Source organism: Lepisma saccharinum, chromosome 20, assembly GCF_977018435.1.
Source record: "Lepisma saccharinum chromosome 20, izLepSacc3.1, whole genome shotgun sequence".
In the NCBI taxonomy this organism is placed as follows: Eukaryota; Metazoa; Arthropoda; class Insecta; order Zygentoma; family Lepismatidae; genus Lepisma; species Lepisma saccharinum.
Window position 1 is genome coordinate 60,153,350 of NC_139248.1, and position 23,032 is coordinate 60,176,381.

Consider the following 23,032-nt stretch of genomic DNA (forward strand, 5'->3'; position numbering starts at 1 on the left):
GTCCATAAACTTGTCAAAAATATGCCCCTCTTGATGGCCACACATAAAACTAGGCCACGACACACATACACACCCACATACACCCACACACACCCACACACACCCACACACACCCACACACACCCACACACACCCACACACACCCACACACACCCACACACACATATTTACTTCCGGTCCACTTCCGGTCCACTTCCGGTCCACTTCCGGTCCACTTCCGGTCCACTTCCGGTCCACTTCCGGTTTGACCACTTCCGGTCTATTTGTGGCCAAGTTGTGGCCTATTTCTGTATTGCATCATGCTGTGCAACAAATTATTATCCAGTATAGAGTTTTGATTTGAACCCCAAGAAATTTTATATAAATACCAAAGCCAAAAATATTAGCACACATACACACATACACATACATACACACACACACAAATCACACTGTTGAACCCAATTGATATTTTTATCCAGCATAGAATTTTGATTTGAATCCCAGGAAATTGTATATAATAAACAAACAACAAAAATGCCGAATCAAAAATATTGTAATCAATGCAATAAGAATATATCCAGCCCCAATTGGGTTAAGCATCAAAATCCAGACAAAAGCAGAATTATCACAAAAATATGCCCAAAATGCCATAGAAAATATAGCATGGAATATTTCACTTATACTTGTTCTGCACAGTCATCAACATTTCCAAACAAAATTGAATGGAAATATTTGTGTGATTGCCCTGTATAACTTAGATTGCAAGACCATATTTTGTAATTTTCTAGACCAGGAGCTAGACCCTGTGCACCAGAAACAGGCTCTCCACAAATTATGTAAGCATTATGGAGCACACAATACATTTTACAATTTTGAGAATCTCAATTTAAATTCTGGAACAAGAGATTTGGATTTGATGTATCTGGAAATATCCCTTCTTTCAAAAAATGTTTGCATCTTGAATCAACCTGCAAACAATATTACATGTTAGGCTGGGCTATCTCAACAGCAGAGGCATGCAGCTTAGTGGTTTCCCGCACTCACATTCTGTAAATATATTCTATGATTTTATTATCCTATTAAAGCACCCAATGCTGCAATTTTTAAATTTTTGCTGAAGAAGATACATGATAACCTCATTTGTGTTTATTATCTGAGAATTGTATGCATCAAAAGATTGCAGGTGATGATTGAAATCTGTACTACTATACAACATCCTACTGTGTGTTGTAACAAATTCTGACCTATGGAACCTGTCCAGATATAGCTGCAAAGATCTGAAATATTTCTAATTTGAGCTCTGATTAAGAAGGATCTCAAAATCATAGCATCCTCTTAGCTTTGTATAATTTGTGAACCAGTGCCCATAATAGGAAAAATTGCTGTAATAATAGAAAGCAACAATTCTTCTATAGGTATTATACACATTACACTCAAACCCCCTAATCATCCTTAGGTTAAGATATTTGAAACATTGTGTGTTGTCAAGTGCCCACTGTTTCATTGTTGATGGCAAACACATCATGCTCTGACAGTGTTGAGAATCTAATTCTGAAACCCTCAATAAGAGATTCAGATCTAATACATCTTGCAATGCCTCTTCTCTCAAAGAATGACATGGTGCATGCATAATATATCTAAGATCTATATGCACAGTTGCAATCTTTACACACAACAGTTTTCATAGAATAATCAGCACTACAATTTTTAGATTTTTGATCCAACAGATACATCATAATCTTATTCAAATCAATAATACCTCTATTGTGGAAATTTCCTGTGCGGACAAAATCTGACCCTCTATACACCATGCCTGTGTTTGTAGTTATAAAATCAAATGCATCAAAATAACAGGCAATAGGTGGTGTAGATTCAGGCCAGGTTGCAGCTTCATATAAGTATTGTACAGTTGTAGGTGTGATTTTCCAAGCTGTGTTATATTCTGAAATATTACTACCATCTGCATGTCTTGGGCAATCCATATGCACTTAAACTAATTCATGCACTTGGCCTAATGTGATTCATCAGGTTGAAAGTATTCACTTGGCCTAATGGGATTGCACTGGGATTCTTGCATGCCGTATAAAATTAATTTATTGATGTTTCTGAGCAGTTTCACAGGGATTGTACCTATTCTATGAGCTTATAATTTTATACATGGGAAAATATTTATACACTTGTAAGCAGTTGAACTCTGAGGTATAACCTGCCTGCTGTATAATTTAAGTCTATATGTTTACACCACTGTACAGTTGTTGAAAATTTCTAATAATCAAATATACAACAGCCAGAAGATCTGAGTACACACAAAACATAGAGAATTGTACATGTAAAACATCTGCATCTTCAAAAACATGTACAACAGCCAGGAGAGTTCAAATCTCAACCCCCCGTGCCTGTCACATGCATTATTTTTTTAGTTATTCAAGTTTGTAGGTATAATTATAGGTTTTTTTGAAAAAATTATAGAGACACAAAACATAGAGAATTGTACATGTATAACATCTGAAAAGATTCCAGGTCTCCATCACCTATAGTTTCTGAGATAATTAAATTTGAAAAAAATTATCGATTTTTTGAAAGTTTTAGTATGTTGTTCAGTGGTGCCTAACAAACATATATTTGCTTGTTAGAGCCCCCTTACATGCATAGTTCTCAAAATATTAACAACTTTGTTAATATTGGACTTTCTGAAAAATTCTATTTATAGAACAGACATAAATTGGACATTTGCAGCTTAAATATTGCATCTATCAGGAAAATTATAGAGACAAAAAATGTAGAGAATCATGCATAGAATCCCCCTGAAAAAATTTCAAGTCTCTAGGCCCTATAGTTTTTGAGAAATCACAAAATCAAAAAAATTATCGATTTTTTCAAAAAACTTCTAAACAGCATCCAGAATTGAAATAAACAACCCCCATGCTCCTATCTTGAAAAATAGGCAAGTTATTCAAGATCTAGAGAACAACAAGATATTTTGAAAAATTTATAGAGATCAAAAAGTTGCATCTTGAAATGCCCATGAGAAATCACCAAGCCCCATGTCTCTAGCGTTCATGGTTCCAGAGATAATCAAAATTCAAAAAATTATCGATTTTTTCAAAATTTGAGTATGTTGTACTGTGAGCCATGCCGGGTCATCCCATCAGCCCAGAACGAAATTATTTGTATATGGGCACCTGTGTTAATTCTGAAATTAAAACTGTAGGCCCTAACTGAGTCTCTGGATTGAACATGTGTCAAATTACACAGCAGGCAGGTTATAATATTTTAAGACAGAACTGAGAGTAGAGTATCATGTTTCTGGATTGAACATGTCTCAACATTATTACACAGCAGGCAGGTTATAATATTTTAAGACAGAACTGAGAGTATCATGTCTCTGGATTGACATGTCTCAACATTATTACACAGCAGGCAGGTTATAATATTTTAAGACAGAACTGAGAGTATCATGTCTCTGGATTGAACATGTCTCAACATTATTACACAGCAGGCAGGTTATAATATTAGAGAGTATCATGTCTCTGGATTGAACATGGATAAATATTATTACACAGCAGGCAGGTTATAATATTAAAACTATAGGCCCGGACCGAGAGTATCATGTTTCTGGATTGAACATGTGTAAACATTATTACACAGCAGGCAGGTTATAATATTTTAGAACAAAACTGTTTCTGGATTGAACATGTCTCAACATTATTACACAGCAGGCAGGTTATAATATTAAAACTATAGGCCCTAACCGAGAGTATCATGTTTCTGGATTGAACATGTCTCAATATTATTACACAGCAGGCAGGTTATAATATTTTAAGACAGAACTGTTTCTGGATTGAACATGCATCAACATTATTACTCAGCAGGCAGGTTATAATATTTTAAGACAGAACTGTTTCTGGATTGAACATGCATCAACATTATTACTCAGCAGGCAGGTTATAATATTTTAAAACAAAGCTGAGAGTATTACGTCTCTGGATTGAACATGTCTCTGGACTGAACATGCATCAATATTATTACTCAGCAGGCAGGTTATAATATTTTAAGACAGAGCTGAGAGTATCTTGTCTCTGGATTGAACAGGGGTAAACATTATTACACATCAGGCAGGTTATAATATTTTAAACAGAGCTGAGAGTATCATGTTTCTAGATTGAACATGCATCAACATTATTACACAGCAGGCAGGTTATAATATTTTAAGACATTGAACATGCATCAATATTATTACTCAGCAGGCAGGTTATAAAAACAAAGCTGAGAGTATCACGTCTCTGGATTGACATTATTACTCAGCAGGCAGGTTATAAAAACAAAGCTGAGAGTATCATGTCTCTGGATTGAACATGTCTCAACATTATTACTTAGCAGGCAGGTTATAATATTTTAAGACAGAGCTGAGAGTATCATGTCTCTGGATTGAACATGGGTAAACATTATTACACAGCAGGCAGGTTATAATATTTTAAGACAGAGCTGAGACATGTCTCTGGATTGAATACGTCTCAACATTATTACTCAGCAGGCAGGTTATAATATTTTAAGACAGAACTGAGAATATCATGTCTCTGGATTGAACATGTCTCAACATTATTACTCAGCAGGCATGTTGTTATAATATTTTAAGACAGAACTGAGAGTATCATGTCTCTGGATTGAACATGGGTAAACATTATTACTCAGCAGGCAGGTTATAATATTTTAGGCCCGAGTATTAGGGATTTACACAGCAGGCGGGTTATAATATTTTAGAACAGAACTGAGAATATTATGTTAGGATTTAACATGTATAAATATTATTACACAGCAGGCAGGTTATAATATTTTCGAGTATTAGGGATTTACACATCAGGCAGGTTATAATGTTTTAGAACAGAACTGAGAATATCATGTTGGGGGATTGAACATGTTACACAGCAGGTAGGTTATAGTACAACAGGCAGGTTAAAAACTGTAGGGCTGCATTGTTTTAGGATGGGCAGTGTTTCATGGCCATGCTTATTACACAACAGGCAGTTATGCCCGAACATGTGTAAAATTATACAGCAGGCAGGTTATGTTAAGAAGTGGCAGTGCTGTACAGCAAGCAGGTTGTGGGACAGCACTGTTTCACGGCAGTCAGTTTATATTGTTTTGCATGGCCATGCTTATTACACAGCAGGCAGGTTATATTATTTAGATCTTAAATCAATCTGAGCAGTTTCAAATTGTACTGGCAAAACTGCTTACAGTTGTAAGTACTCAATATTATAAATTTAAGAAATATCAGTATTATAACTATTAGATATTATATATCTCTGTAAGTTTTCAATCAAATAATTCTGTCTGTATATTGCCTGTACAATTGCATGCACAGGAAATATTGAACTTGTGACAGAGTTCAGGGCATTGAGATTGTATAGATTAATGCACAGAATTCCTAACCCAGTGGCATTGAATATTTGCACGCACAGGAAACATTGAACTTGTGACAGAGTTCAGGGCATTGAGATTGTATAGATTAATGCACAGAATTCCCAATACAGTGGTACTGAATACTGCACGCACAGAAAACATTGAACTTGTGACAGAGTTCAGGGCATTGAGATTGTATAGATTAATGCACAGAATTCCTAACCCAGTGGCATTGAATATTTGCATGCACAGGAAACATTGAACTTGTGACAGAGTTCAGGGCATTGAGATTGTTTAGATTAATGCACAGAATTCCCAATACAGTGGTACTGAATACTGCACGCACAGGAAACATTGAATGTGTGACAGAGTTCAGGGCATTGAGATTGTATAGATTAATGCACAGAATTCCTAACCCAGTGGCATTGAACTTGTGACAGAGTTTAGGGCATTGGGATTGTGGAGATTAAAGAATCTTTGAGCATAGGCAATGCCTGGAATGGATTGTCAAGGTTGTGTTCAGTGAAAGAGCAATGTCCTGAAAATATATACCTATATAAAGCAGATACAGCACAGGCATTGTTATATTCTCATGTCAACCGGTGAGTACACACTTTGGCCCAAGTCTCATCCTATTAGGCCTGAGCACCTGCTCAACACAGGGCTGGGATACACAAATTTCAGTGATTTGGTGAAATGCAGCTTCTGTGGGTTCCAGTACAGCAATTGGAACCCCACTTGCATCCCGGCCAAGATACACTATGAGGCCTCACCTGATTGTGAACTTGCAAGGCACGGGCTTGTGTTGTATCAAAACAGAAACATTGCTGCATATCAGATGTGATGTGAAACAGTGCTGTCCCACAACCTGCTTGCTGTACACCACTGCCACTTCTTAACATAACCTGCCTGCTGTATAATTTTACACATGTTCGGGCATAACTGCCTGTTGTGTAATAAGCATGGCCATGAAACACTGCCCATCCTAAAACAATGCAGCCCTACAGTTTTTAACCTGCCTGTTGTACTATAACCTACCTGCTGTGTAACATGTTCAATCCCCCAACATGATATTCTCAGTTCTGTTCTAAAACATTATAACCTGCCTGATGTGTAAATCCCTAATACTCGAAAATATTATAACCTGCCTGCTGTGTAATAATATTTATACATGTTAAATCCTAACATAATATTCTCAGTTCTGTTCTAAAATATTATAACCCGCCTGCTGTGTAAATCCCTAATACTCGGGCCTAAAATATTATAACCTGCCTGCTGAGTAATAATGTTTACCCATGTTCAATCCAGAGACATGATACTCTCAGTTCTGTCTTAAAATATTATAACAACATGCCTGCTGAGTAATAATGTTGAGACATGTTCAATCCAGAGACATGATATTCTCAGTTCTGTCTTAAAATATTATAACCTGCCTGCTGAGTAATAATGTTGAGACGTATTCAATCCAGAGACATGTCTCAGCTCTGTCTTAAAATATTATAACCTGCCTGCTGTGTAATAATGTTTACCCATGTTCAATCCAGAGACATGATACTCTCAGCTCTGTCTTAAAATATTATAACCTGCCTGCTAAGTAATAATGTTGAGACATGTTCAATCCAGAGACATGATACTCTCAGCTTTGTTTTTATAACCTGCCTGCTGAGTAATAATGTCAATCCAGAGACGTGATACTCTCAGCTTTGTTTTTATAACCTGCCTGCTGAGTAATAATATTGATGCATGTTCAATGTCTTAAAATATTATAACCTGCCTGCTGTGTAATAATGTTGATGCATGTTCAATCTAGAAACATGATACTCTCAGCTCTGTTTAAAATATTATAACCTGCCTGATGTGTAATAATGTTTACCCCTGTTCAATCCAGAGACAAGATACTCTCAGCTCTGTCTTAAAATATTATAACCTGCCTGCTGAGTAATAATATTGATGCATGTTCAGTCCAGAGACATGTTCAATCCAGAGACGTAATACTCTCAGCTTTGTTTTAAAATATTATAACCTGCCTGCTGAGTAATAATGTTGATGCATGTTCAATCCAGAAACAGTTCTGTCTTAAAATATTATAACCTGCCTGCTGAGTAATAATGTTGATGCATGTTCAATCCAGAAACAGTTCTGTCTTAAAATATTATAACCTGCCTGCTGTGTAATAATATTGAGACATGTTCAATCCAGAAACATGATACTCTCGGTTAGGGCCTATAGTTTTAATATTATAACCTGCCTGCTGTGTAATAATGTTGAGACATGTTCAATCCAGAAACAGTTTTGTTCTAAAATATTATAACCTGCCTGCTGTGTAATAATGTTTACACATGTTCAATCCAGAAACATGATACTCTCGGTCCGGGCCTATAGTTTTAATATTATAACCTGCCTGCTGTGTAATAATATTTATCCATGTTCAATCCAGAGACATGATACTCTCTAATATTATAACCTGCCTGCTGTGTAATAATGTTGAGACATGTTCAATCCAGAGACATGATACTCTCAGTTCTGTCTTAAAATATTATAACCTGCCTGCTGTGTAATAATGTTGAGACATGTCAATCCAGAGACATGATACTCTCAGTTCTGTCTTAAAATATTATAACCTGCCTGCTGTGTAATAATGTTGAGACATGTTCAATCCAGAAACATGATACTCTACTCTCAGTTCTGTCTTAAAATATTATAACCTGCTTGCTGTGTAATTTGACACATGTTCAATCCAGAGACTCAGTTAGGGCCTACAGTTTTAATTTCAGAATTAACACAGGTGCCCATATACAAATAATTTCGTTCTGGGCTGATGGGATGACCCGGCATGGCTCACAGTACAACATACTCAAATTTTGAAAAAATCGATAATTTTTTGAATTTTGATTATCTCTGGAACCATGAACGCTAGAGACATGGGGCTTGGTGATTTCTCATGGGCATTTCAAGATGCAACTTTTTGATCTCTATAAATTTTTCAAAATATCTTGTTGTTCTCTAGATCTTGAATAACTTGCCTATTTTTCAAGATAGGAGCATGGGGGTTGTTTATTTCAATTCTGGATGCTGTTTAGAAGTTTTTTGAAAAAATCGATAATTTTTTTGATTTTGTGATTTCTCAAAAACTATAGGGCCTAGAGACTTGAAATTTTTTCAGGGGGATTCTATGCATGATTCTCTACATTTTTTGTCTCTATAATTTTCCTGATAGATGCAATATTTAAGCTGCAAATGTCCAATTTATGTCTGTTCTATAAATAGAATTTTTCAGAAAGTCCAATATTAACAAAGTTGTTAATATTTTGAGAACTATGCATGTAAGGGGGCTCTAACAAGCAAATATATGTTTGTTAGGCACCACTGAACAACATACTAAAACTTTCAAAAAATCGATAATTTTTTTCAAATTTAATTATCTCAGAAACTATAGGTGATGGAGACCTGGAATCTTTTCAGATGTTATACATGTACAATTCTCTATGTTTTGTGTCTCTATAATTTTTTCAAAAAAACCTATAATTATACCTACAAACTTGAATAACTAAAAAAATAATGCATGTGACAGGCACGGGGGGTTGAGATTTGAACTCTCCTGGCTGTTGTACATGTTTTTGAAGATGCAGATGTTTTACATGTACAATTCTCTATGTTTTGTGTGTACTCAGATCTTCTGGCTGTTGTATATTTGATTATTAGAAATTTTCAACAACTGTACAGTGGTGTAAACATATAGACTTAAATTATACAGCAGGCAGGTTATACCTCAGAGTTCAACTGCTTACAAGTGTATAAATATTTTCCCATGTATAAAATTATAAGCTCATAGAATAGGTACAATCCCTGTGAAACTGCTCAGAAACATCAATAAATTAATTTTATACGGCATGCAAGAATCCCAGTGCAATCCCATTAGGCCAAGTGAATACTTTCAACCTGATGAATCACATTAGGCCAAGTGCATGAATTAGTTTAAGTGCATATGGATTGCCCAAGACATGCAGATGGTAGTAATATTTCAGAATATAACACAGCTTGGAAAATCACACCTACAACTGTACAATACTTATATGAAGCTGCAACCTGGCCTGAATCTACACCACCTATTGCCTGTTATTTTGATGCATTTGATTTTATAACTACAAACACAGGCATGGTGTATAGAGGGTCAGATTTTGTCCGCACAGGAAATTTCCACAATAGAGGTATTATTGATTTGAATAAGATTATGATGTATCTGTTGGATCAAAAATCTAAAAATTGTAGTGCTGATTATTCTATGAAAACTGTTGTGTGTAAAGATTGCAACTGTGCATATAGATCTTAGATATATTATGCATGCACCATGTCATTCTTTGAGAGAAGAGGCATTGCAAGATGTATTAGATCTGAATCTCTTATTGAGGGTTTCAGAATTAGATTCTCAACACTGTCAGAGCATGATGTGTTTGCCATCAACAATGAAACAGTGGGCACTTGACAACACACAATGTTTCAAATATCTTAACCTAAGGATGATTAGGGGGTTTGAGTGTAATGTGTATAATACCTATAGAAGAATTGTTGCTTTCTATTATTACAGCAATTTTTCCTATTATGGGCACTGGTTCACAAATTATACAAAGCTAAGAGGATGCTATGATTTTGAGATCCTTCTTAATCAGAGCTCAAATTAGAAATATTTCAGATCTTTGCAGCTATATCTGGACAGGTTCCATAGGTCAGAATTTGTTACAACACACAGTAGGATGTTGTATAGTAGTACAGATTTCAATCATCACCTGCAATCTTTTGATGCATACAATTCTCAGATAATGAACACAAATGAGGTTATCATGTATCTTCTTCAGCAAAAATTTAAAAATTGCAGCATTGGGTGCTTTAATAGGATAATAAAATCATAGAATATATTTACAGAATGTGAGTGCGGGAAACCACTAAGCTGCATGCCTCTGCTGTTGAGATAGCCCAGCCTAACATGTAATATTGTTTGCAGGTTGATTCAAGATGCAAACATTTTTTGAAAGAAGGGATATTTCCAGATACATCAAATCCAAATCTCTTGTTCCAGAATTTAAATTGAGATTCTCAAAATTGTAAAATGTATTGTGTGCTCCATAATGCTTACATAATTTGTGGAGAGCCTGTTTCTGGTGCACAGGGTCTAGCTCCTGGTCTAGAAAATTACAAAATATGGTCTTGCAATCTAAGTTATACAGGGCAATCACACAAATATTTCCATTCAATTTTGTTTGGAAATGTTGATGACTGTGCAGAACAAGTATAAGTGAAATATTCCATGCTATATTTTCTATGGCATTTTGGGCATATTTTTGTGATAATTCTGCTTTTGTCTGGATTTTGATGCTTAACCCAATTGGGGCTGGATATATTCTTATTGCATTGATTACAATATTTTTGATTCGGCATTTTTGTTGTTTGTTTATTATATACAATTTCCTGGGATTCAAATCAAAATTCTATGCTGGATAAAAATATCAATTGGGTTCAACAGTGTGATTTGTGTGTGTGTGTATGTATGTGTATGTGTGTATGTGTGCTAATATTTTTGGCTTTGGTATTTATATAAAATTTCTTGGGGTTCAAATCAAAACTCTATACTGGATAATAATTTGTTGCACAGCATGATGCAATACAGAAATAGGCCACAACTTGGCCACAAATAGACCGGAAGTGGACCGGAAGTAGACCGGAAGTAGACCGGAAGTGGACCGGAAGTAAATATGTGTGTGTGGGTGTGTGTGGGTGTGTGTGGGTGTGTGTGGGTGTGTGTGGGTGTGTGTGGGTGTGTGTGGGTGTGTGTGGGTGTGTGTGGGTGTGTGTGGGTGTATGTGGGTGTGTATGTGTGTCGTGGCCTAGTTTTATGTGTGGCCATCAAGAGGGGCATATTTTTGACAAGTTTATGGACAACAATCTCACAGAAGTGCCTTTTTGTAAGTATAGGCACATCAATCTGAGGGGGCTCTTCCTTTCTCATGGAATCCATGAGGGCTTTTTTACAAAAATCTTGGATTAGAGGGGGGTGCTACACTTGAGCAAAAAGCTCATATGCTCATGTTAAGCTAGTTTTAAGTGTAGCCAAATATGCTTGGGGAGAGCTCTTCCTTTCCTGGGTTTATAATAGCACAAGTCCCACTACTTACGTCTACTAGTGGAATAAAGGTTATTTAGGTCTCACTTATTGGATAAGACTCGTCTTCTGACGTCAGGCTAAATTACATTAGCCTTGTTGCGTTTAGGTCTCTTAGCATAAATAAAGTCCTGGTCAAGCCCCGACGAAGTGTAGTGTATTTAGGCTAAGAGAACCAAACATAACAAGCCTTACATAACAAACGAAGAGGACGAAGGGCGGGGCTAAACAGAGTATCGTGCGATCAGGTTTTTTCATCATATCCTTCTTTTATGTATTATTCTTTCACCCTGTTTCTTGTCATCTGGTATGCATTTCCTTTGTACTTTCAGAATCCTTTCGCATTGTGAGATCCAGCGTTTGGAGCCTGATGCCTTCACTTCCTTGGAGTTCCTCAACGTTTTGTAAGTACAGAGATGACTGAATGTTAAGCATGTCTTTCTTTCTCTTCACACTCTCCATACTGATGCCCTGGGATCAGAGTTCACCTCCTTCTGATGGGGTTAATATTTGGAGTGACATCATTGAAGTTTTTCTTTTTTGTAACTCTAAAGGACCTTCTTTATCTTTAAGTTTGATTGATTGATTGAGTTAGTGTTTTAAGTCCACTTTATGCACAGTATAGCAAATCGGGACTGGATCTACAGTTTAAAGTGGGATCAGAACTATGACGGTTCGTGAATCCTGGTTGCCTCGAAACATCTTATTTCGCAAGCCTAGCAATATCCTTATTGTACTTCAATATTGAACAAAGCATGCAGATTCAAACTTTTCAAAACTTTCGAAACTACCGTCATGTAACGCAGGGCGGTAAGAACTAATCTCTAGGTTTAATGTGTAATTAGCCAGTTATGAAAATCACTTATGAAGTGATTACTTCATCAAAGTCTACTCATTGATAAAACGTGATGAATATATGTGAAGCTATTTATGTGAATTTCTAAAAACCTTTTGAATTTAACTCAAGAATCATGGTTTTTGGGTTACCACTTATATCAGAAAGAATCTTGGAGCTCGCCTAAGAAAAAGATTAATCCCACTTACTGACAGAATCGTAGCATGATTTAGATTTTAAAGACCATATCACAGTTAGGCTAAATTGAACAACGAGACTTTGAATTATATTATTTTACAAATTACTAGATAACATCCAGTTCAAGGATTGAATCGATGTACTAATATTTACGAAGAAATAGAGTTGAATTCATACTTGGCAAAGTATGGATTATACCAATAACACTTTATACTCTTTAGTAAATAAACATTCACCCATTTACTACCAAGATCTTTTCAATATTTTAAGATACTTTACCCATAATATTACCCTCAGTTCCGGCCAGAAACTTTACAAGACTTTTGTATTATGAATTACGTGCTCTTTATTGAGCTACAGAATTTTCTTGAATACTGTAAAATACAGTAAAAACTGCATATCCCAGAACCTCTATAAGAAGGAAACCTGTAAATACGGAAAAAAGTCCCCAGAACGGACCGATTTTATACCTGAAAATGACCTGCTTAAGGCGGAAACCTTAACGCGGAAACGGAACAACATGTAAAGACCAACGAGATGTTTTTTTTATTCTCAGTAAGACGGAAATTACTTCCTTTATTTTTTTCGCTCGCAAGAAAACAATGCAATACTGTAAGTGGAACACGCCTCTGTTGCCACTCGCTTATCGGTAACATTGTCAATATGAAAGAATGCGCTAAAATACTGATAGGTGTTACGATTCCGTTTCTTTCTTTCATCTCTTACCCTCTTTCTCCACCTTTCTTTGTCTATTTCTCTTCTGTTCTTTCGTCATCTTTCTATTTTTCTTGTTATCTCTCTTTGTTTCTTTCTTTTTTCTTCACTTTTATCTCGATCTTTCTTCACCTCTCTTATTCCATCTTTCAATCTTTCTCTTTCCCTCTATGCACATCGCGCTACGACGCCAGGGGTCCCGGGTTCGAAAAGATACATACATACGTAGTGTACGTTCTTACAGTACTGTAAAAAGTGTACTAACATGTTGTGTAGTTACATAATTGTAATCTCTGCTATGCTTATTGCGACTGTATCGCATTTTTATTCATGTACGTACATGCATTAGTACTCTACATTATAAGCAATGTGAAATGTAAATCTGTCTTTCCATTATTTCCTGCAGCGCTCTATACTGTATTTAAAGTCAACCATGTATAAAAAGAAAAACTGTTAAGACGGAAAATTTTGCTCGGAACCATCATGTTCCGGGATAGACAGGCTTTACTGTATTTACCCTTATTTAGTTTTCAAATACTTTCTTTTGTCCATTTAATATGTTCTCGCGAGAATTAATTCAAAAGTACTCAAATTACATGTAGAACGTCGCCCGCAAATATGTTGAAATTCTTTGAATCATCGACGTTAAGATGGTGTTGGTTCGGATCCCATTTTAAACTGTAGGTCCAGTCCCGATTAGCCTTACTGTGCATAAAGGGGACTTATAACACAAAATCAATCAATCCATCGCACACTTCTGACGACCGATTTTCTTCCCCGATTGTGCGCGTGGAGAGCGAGGGAGCCCAGGAAAAGGTTTGCTAAAAGTACGCGACCAACGTGCGCTGGAAACAGCGTTGGCGGGAGAGAACTGCTTCTTCCTTCCTATGGGGTGCTTGGCAGGTGAAGTGTTGGTACAAGAAATCAAGGTTCAGTTGATAAGGTCCGGTGATAAGACAAATTTGTATGAAAATCATAGAAATTGCCGGAAAATGTGAAGTTGTCGGACTTCTGCTTTTGGTTTGTTTCCAAGGCGGCATTGGTGGGTTTTTCTATTACATCTAATCAATCTAGATTGGGAATGTAAAGTAAATACGAGGGCCATCCGGAAAGTAGTACCCGTTCGCGCCGTGTGGAGCGCTAGTGACGCGAGTAGCTGCCGCTCAAGGTCAAACGACTTCAGTTGACTGTCTGCTCAGTGTGTGCGAGGTTTTGTAGCACTGTCATTGTAGTTATTGTTAATTTGAGTGTTTACAATGTTCAAAAGAATTTAAAACGCCGCTACTTTTGAAGTTGGGACTGTGTTTAGATTTCTCAACGCCAGGAATGTGCTACCATCTCATATTCAACGTCAATTAAAGGAGGTTTATGGGGACAATAGTTTTGATGAGTCGTCTGTTCGGCGCTGGTGTCGAAACTTTAACCCGGGGAGAAAGTACGTCCATGATGACGAACGTTCCGGGTGCCCGTTTGTCATTACGGACGAACTGCTCAATGCAGTTGACGAATTGATCAAGAACGAGGGATGATTTAAAAAATGTTCAACCATCCACACTACATCCCGGAACTGGCTACTTCAGATTTTCATCTCTTCACAAAACTAAAGGACTTTTTGGGAGGAAAGACATTTCACAGTGATGAGGAACTGTAAGAAGGGGTGACTACTTTTCTCAATGGACTGGCGGCACAGGAATATGAAGCTGGGTTACAAAAACTCATCACACGTTATGACAAATGCTTAAATGTACATGGTGACTCTGAAGAGAAGTAGTTTAAAGTTTGTTGTTAACAATTAGAAAGTTTTGTCAAAAAAATTTTGTTAGTTTTTTTAAAATTCTAAAAAGGGGTACTACTTTCCAGATATCCCTCGTATATACAATAAATACTAATTGTTGCTGTAAACCAGCCCCATACCGTTGTCCCCATTAAGGGCGATGAAACTTGGCTGTTCCAATCCATTTTCATCTATAGGGCTGGTAATACTCCACGATAGGCCCGAAATGTCACAGTGCAACATATTCACGACAATTGGAAACGTTCTACGTTCTCAATGACACAGAGTGATGTGCCCTCGGCATCCCCCAAACATCAAATATCCTGCTTTATTCAACGCAAGCAGCGTCCTTGTCTTCTGTTGCAGCCGAAGGAGGAGGAAACGGTCTTTTCCTCTCAGCTTCCTGCTAAGACGCTTTCTCATGTCTACTTAAGATTTTTAGGATTAGCTTGGCGAGAGTTAAGTGGCGGATATCCTCCTTTGAACAGGATTTGATTAACGGGGACTGAATGAAGTAAGCAGATTAGTGACAATGGAAACTGGCGATTATGGAGGGAAATGATCCGATTGTAAAGCTATATTAATAACCTCATTCAGTTTAAACGGCTTTTGTTCACAGCTGGAGTAGTTATTAATTTTGTAATAATCAGAGAATTTTCTTGCGATCTATGCCATGCACGCCAGCAAGAAATTTTCTAACGTGTGTCGAACTCAATAAGTTGGTTATTATAAAGTTCGAATAGGTTGAAAAGCATGTGACGTTGTGTTTATGGATTGTCGTAAAATACAGAGAGAGGTAAAGTGAGAGAAAGAAGATAAATGAAAGATGTAAGAATGAGAGAGAGAGAGAGAGAGAGAGAGAGAGAGAGAGAGAGAGAGAAAGAAATAGAAATAAAACAATAGAAAGAAGAGAAATTAAAGAAGTTACAAGGAGATAGAGGGGAAACTGAAATAATACGACAGAAGGAAGAGAAATGAAATAGCAACAGTGAGAGAGATAAAGAAAGAAAATAAGAATGTAAAAATTAACAGAGTGAGTGAAGAAAAGGGAAGGGGGAGGGAGAAAGAGAAAGAGGAAAAGTTAAGGAGAGAAAAGAGAAAGAATAAGATAGATGAGAGAATAAAAAGGAAGACGGGAAACAGAATTAGAAAGGAGAAGGAAACACAGGAGAAAGAGAGAGAGAGAGAGAGAGAAGGAAAGATGCAGGAACTGTGGAAGAGAGAGAGATGGAAAAAGAAAGAGAGAGTGCTAGAAAGGACAGAGAGGTAGAAAGACAGAAACAACGGAAGGGAAAGAAAAATATGAAAGAGAGAAGGAAGAGAGGGTGAAATATAGATAATCTTTTCTCCTTTCCATATTCTAATTCGGCCCGTGCTAATAAAATATTCAAGAACAGTATTTTGCTCCCAGTCTGTAGCTGAATTTTGGTTGCTTATTTTGAACCGTTCGTCACTTATATTGAAAGACTGATATTTAATTTCAGCCCAGTCTTGTATGTCTTGACGACAAACCCTTTCATCCCAAATATATATGTATCGATAGCATTTCCAGGTGTTCAAACTTAATTGAACTTAATTAAGTCTGATGACATAATTACTCATTAAGATAAAATGGTTTAACTCACCTCTGATTCCTCAATCGTTAACATGGTTGCGAAGTAAAAACGCAAGAAGGAATAAAATTATAATTAACATGAAAATATACATTGAGCTGATTCATAGGAGAAGTGAAGCAGTTTTAGAATCGTTATTTCGAACACTTAATTACTTGTTTATATGATTCATGGTATTGTTTACTGGACTGAAGCACATTCTTCAGTATTAATGTAATTTGCTTTTCAGATATGGAATACTCGCAAAATGTCACTGTACAAATTAAGGAAAGTTACGTAGGTTTTTTGGACTCACAAGGTAAATTGGCAGGATTGAAGCCTCCTAACGGGCGTGGGTGGGCTCTAGCCCATCCTGAAAATGTCTGCACCTTAAATAGCATACACACGAAATTTCCACACGCATATGTAGTAGACACACAAGGAGGGAGGGGAGACACTGAGAAAGGTAAACAAAGGAAGATGAGGAAGGAATGAGAAAGACCTGGAAGAGACAAAGATAGGGAAGAAGAGAGAAACAAGGAAATACAAGAAAACAAAGAAAGAAGCAGAAAGACAATGCGCTAGAACAAGCAGAAAAAATAAAGTAGAGAGATAAGGAAATACAAGCAGAAAACAGGGAAAGAAAGTGAGGAGAAAAACATAGAAGAAAGGAAGAGAGAGTGAAGGAAAGAATGAAGAAGTGCTAGAACAGACAAAGAAGAGAAGGAGAGTGACAAAAGGAAACAAGGGGAAAAATAGATGATAGAGGAAAGCAAAGAGAATAAAGGAAAAGAGAGAAGAGAGAGATGGGTAGATAGAGAAACATAAGACAAAGGAGAGAGAAAGAAAGAAAGAAACGTATAGAGAAATGGAGATCGAAAGAATGTTTCAAAACAAAACTAGATCAGAAGGAAGCAAATAGGTGAGTGATTGATTCACTCTATCGTGACTTCACGTGCGTAGATTGAAGATGCTTTCTTAATCTTCTCAAATTTCTTAGTGTTTATCTCTTTTCAAACAAGTCCTCATGAATGTTGCATTATTTTTCCCATCTGGAAATTACACCTTTTGCGTATGCGAAGAACTCTCTTGTACACAATTAATCGTCCCCTTTGATTCCTACTCCTGTTTCAAGGAGGTGATTTTTCATTAAGAAAAGCCCCTCGCTTTCTAACCTCTCATTTGCATTGTTCATTAGTCAGCTTATTTTGTGTTCTGAGGACTTTAAGTAGGGTTCTAATGAAGGAATTAATTACGAAAGGTGTCCCGAATGAATTTCCCAAGCTTGCGTCTCGAATTTCCTTTTCTCGCGGAGGTAAACAGATATATTTTTTTCAGTTTCTTAATCCAGGCAAGAGTACGTACACAGGCAGACGAGCAAGAGAAGCCGTATTTATCTGCAGACGAGAGCTACTCTTCCATTCTATGTGAAGCGAGGCTGGGCAAAACCAACATCTGACCTTCAGAAGATCAACTATTTAACGTTAAAAGGGCAACTATTCAAACAAAAAGGCTATTGATAAAATACGTATTAGTAGCGGCGTCCAGAAGGTGTCTGCAGGAAGAAGCAACCGATGGATTTCAAAAACTTCTCAGATAATTTTGTACCTTTAATTATTAGGATGTACCTGAACCAAAATTTGCTTCATTTAAGTAAAATACCTTTATTTGGTAGGGTCGTGGCAAGATAGCTTTAAGTCAGATTTACTTTCACCCGCACTTGCAGAACATTTCAATTGAAATTACATGGAAGTCACTTACAGACACTATGAATGGCGGACGAAATATTATCAAACGCTCTATGCAGATTTATTTTCTTTCGCGGCAACTTTTTCTCTTTCCCTCTTATTCCTCTCTCTCTCTCTCTCTCTTTTACCATATTTCTTTCGTGCTCTCTTTAAGTTTTTGTTTTATCGTCACTTATTCTTCTACTGATTCTTATTAGTTTTCTCGTTCTAACACTTTGTTCTTCTGTCTCTTTCTTGATTTCTTGCACTGATTCTCTACTTTTTCTTCTTTTTTGCCTCTTCCTTCATTCGTTTCTTTGATGATATCTTCTACTGATACTCTATCTGTTTCGTGGCTGGACCTTCAGTTTAAGGTGAAATCCGAACCTCCACGTACCTTCACTGGGTATCGAACACGGGACCCTTTGATTACAAGGCGACGACATTACCACTACGACATCGGGAAGGCCAGTCTTACCATTTGTTTCGGCCATGTTACCCACATCAAAATATTGAACTATTTTTGTATCGCTAGATTTTTTTGTATCCATCCGAAACAGTTAGGAGAAAAGGCGAGATAATTTGTACTTTAAAACGCAATATTTAGAAGAACAGTGGGGAAAACTCGAAGAGACAGAATAAGAAATGAAAGAATAAGGGAAGAGGTAAAACAAAAGGAGACAATGACTGAAGTAGTAGAGGAACGCCAGCTGAAGTGGTATGGACATGTAAATAGAACGAATGAAGATAGGAAAGCCAAGCAAGTGTTGGAGATGAGGGTTGAGGGTAGAGTAGGAAGAGGCAGGCCAAGAAATACATGGGAAGATAGAATAGAAAAGATAGGATTAAAATATGGAAAACTAAGAACGAAATGAGAAGATTGAGTCGACACCGGACGGAGTGGATGAGATGGACAGAACGAGGTACCCGACGCTTAACGGCATAAGGGAAACGAAGAGAAGAAGAAGAAACGCAATATTTTAGTATATGATCAGAAACTCTCTTGCAAAATATTGAATAATTTTTATACTATTCCAAAACACAAAACTCACATATCACTCAATTTACTGGTGAAATATTAAAATAGTTTTTTATAGGAAAAAATAGTAAAATTTTGTCAAATTCTTCAGGTTTATATTTGGAACATTTTAAATAAATCCTACTCTTTTCCGATTTTTGTACGGTTACGTGAAACTCAGAAAATAGTTTTTGATAATTCTGTTAATTTGAAATTTTAAAACTGTTAATTTACCTCTACTACTTTTGTTACATATCTCAATAATTAATAATATAACTTCTTTAGATTATGAAATATTTGTAGAAAACATGACACTTTATATTTAGAATTGAGTATCTGAACAACATAAAGAATTGAAAGTTTTCCTTAGAGAGTTTTTACCTTCTCCGAAGAACACATTGGAACAATGTTGATAACTGAGCGTCCCCCACTTTGAGAATTGCCGCCTTCCTTGAGAAAAAAATCTGCGTTCGCCCTTGTTGGTTATTAGATGCACACACTGCATGTTCTGTTGCAAAGACACTATTTTGAAATTTACTGACTGCAGGACCACAAATACGGTTCAGAGATGGCAGCACTGTACAGAAACAAACAAGAGCATCGTTACATTACGTATTTTTACAAATCATGTTAATACCTTTTGTACTTTAAACACTATTAATTTTCTTTATCAAGAAAACACTTTGTGATCATGCTGTATTGAGTGTACTTAAGAGCTTTGTAATCATGAACCAAAACTTACAGATCATCCATTAAATATTTGGTAGATGTTGAGCCTACTACGCAGATAACTTCATTCTCTCTCCGATCGTTATCCCAAATGAAACTTGACGCTTTTAACTCAGTTTAAACGTCCCAAAACTTGTGCTATGCCACGCAAAAGTTGTTTCTTTGTCATATTCTTGTTAATAACTTCTGCGTTCAACTTCAGATGGTATTGTCCATGCTTCTTTATTGAAGATATTATGGAACTAAATTACAAATTCCTAGCGATACACTGCAGGGGCGGCGCCAGAAAATTTTGACCGGGTGGGCAGGATCCATATATTGATAAATTAGGGTGGGCAGATACAAAGCATACACATGATGAGTTTCACAAACTTGCATTTTCCCTCACCCCCTCTACCGATTTCGTTTGTATTTCTTTCTGCTGGTGTACATTTTCTTTCTTATTTATCCTTTGCATACATTTTTCCTCTGCTTGTGTTCCCCCTTTCTCTCTCCCTCTCACGCGCACACACACATGCCCGTTCGCGTAATCCTTTCATAAATTCTTCTAATCAAATTCTAATCGTTATTACAACGTATTATATAAGATGTTTAAACCTGATAATGAAATAAAATTAATTACGACTATACATTATTTAAATTAGGTGATTGTAGGATTTCGGTTGGGCTTTAGCCCACTGAGCCCTTCCCTTGCCTATGTGTCTGCTTGTCACCACAAAGATCTGCTGCTGCTCAGGGTTTTCCCCTATCATTTCTTCTTTCTTTCCTGCGTCAGTCTTGATGTAATCTCCCTATTTCTCTCTCATTTAAGTCCTCCTCCCTTTCATTGTATCTGCCTGTCCATGCTTTTAACGGTTTCCTGTGTGATTCTCCTTCCATAGTGGTTGTATTGTATTGTCTTTTTAAGATAAGAAGGAATTTGCATATGTGAACGTGAAAATAACAGTGTGGCTGTACTGTTTAATTCATGCAAAAATTATGAAATGTATGGAAGAAATTGTTTACCAATTCAAAAAGCAGGGAAGTATTTATAATTTAATAATTGTGAAACCATCGCCGCGTCTAGGAGAGGGTCAAGGCTTCGCGCTAAATGGAGGGAAGCCGCCTAGCCACAAAAAGGATTTGAAATGTAATTTTTAGCATACCCTGTGGAAGCACACAGTGGTTCGGATTCCATTTAAAACTGTAGGTCCAGTCCCCATTACTTAAAACAAAAACTGAAGAATAAGAAAAACCTGAAATGTAATTTTAGCGTTTTAGATTCTGAAAGCAAGTTACACCAAAATTTGACATTTACAGTTGCGCAAATGCTGTGGAATTAAGGCTATATGGGGGAAGTATTTTTTTCCTTGACTGTACATTACATATTAAAGGATGGCAACAGAAGATATGTAAAAACCGACAACAGTGAAGATTTTTTCCCTTCATAGCCTAATTCAAATAAATGATCTTTGCTGTGTGTTTTTTTACGCACACAGCTGCAAAAAGGGAAATATGTATGTAAAAGTGTATTTGCTCTGGCCTAGGTTGCTTTTTGCCCAGTTGTCGGGGAAGCCAACGGTTGGATTCTCTCAACGGCTTCCCTGTTTGAAAGGTAACAATAGGACCTTGCCTCGGTGGTTGGGGGCGGGTCGTTTGTCGAAGGTATAAATAACGGTTCCGACTTGTTACGGTCTTTCTTATGCTCTCAGATCGCAGAAAGTGACCGTCCCTCAACTCAATGGATATAAACAGTTTTTTGGATGTAATGATACACACAGAGCTTAAGCGCGGAATGCGTAGGGACATCTGCGTGACAAACTGCGGGGTCGGGTTAGCGCTATGGTAAATAGTGCGCTCGTAGAGTGAAGTTCTGAGAAGTGCAATTCTCTGTGTTATGGGGCCAAATGCAACTGGGAGCGGTTGATATTGGATTTGTTATGAAAAGATGTATATACGGAGTAGCGTAGAAGTGTAAATAAATGTTGTACATTAAGAGATTACACCGTGAGACGTTATTTCTTGTCAACATCTTGAATGTCCAGTTATAATATTGTGTGGTTTTAACTGGGAAGAGTGCTACTTCCTGGATGAAGGTTAATGAATGATCCTTTTTACCTGGCTCAATTACAAATTGATAGGTGCATATGAATCTTTGCATTTAGTTATGTCTTGTTTTAAAACACACAAGGAACGCATAATCTTTGATCATTCTGCATTAAACTTTCCGAGCAGAAAAACGAGATTTTTCACACAACATATTACTGAAAAATGGTAAAAATAAAGGAATGTGTGCAAAATGAATATAAAACAATCGATGCAATTGCGGAACCGATCACTTACTGAAATAAATCTTCATCTGGCTAATACAGGTAAAAATATTTCTGGATAGGATTCAATAGAAATATGCGTAATGCTTTGGAAAACAAATACTTTTACATACTACAGGGTGTATCAGAAGTCCCTTACCACCCCTTGTAAAATCCGCAGTGATGTATTTTCATGGAATTTGATATGGGCGATACATCTTACGTCTAGGGGGACACCTTTTGGAGTATGTCACGCGGACGGCCGCCATCTTGGTTCCGCCATCTTGAATTTAACTCTTATATTTAAAATGATAGGTCTGTCATGTGATACATGATCATAGGCTAGAATTTCGTCAGGATGTCAAAACTGAAATCAGATTTCATGTAACGTCATTTGGTGAAAAGTTATTGGCAATTGAAAGTGATGTTTACCTGTTTGTTGCAGGTGTTGAACCATGCCGTTAACAACTGAGGAACGGATCCACATCGTCAAACTGTGGGGTGGGAGAAGTGCCCGTGCAGTGGCTGCCGATTTCAACCTGCGTCATCCAGAACGTCACCCTGTGTCACATGTTGCAGTGGCACAGTTATTAACCAGATTCGAGGAGACGGGCACGG

The 23,032-nt window shown here is 36.9% G+C and overlaps 1 protein-coding gene across 1 annotated transcript in view; it reads left to right on the plus strand.

Annotated features, from left to right (window-relative positions):
• LOC146003487 (uncharacterized) overlaps window positions 1-23,032 on the plus strand; it is a 328,072-nt gene that overhangs the window by 183,088 nt on the left and 121,952 nt on the right. Inside the window, exon 6 of the mRNA XM_083141777.1 lies at window positions 11,872-11,943. Coding sequence (XP_082997903.1) covers window positions 11,872-11,943 — 72 coding nt within the window. The remainder of the gene's footprint in view (window positions 1-11,871; window positions 11,944-23,032) is intronic.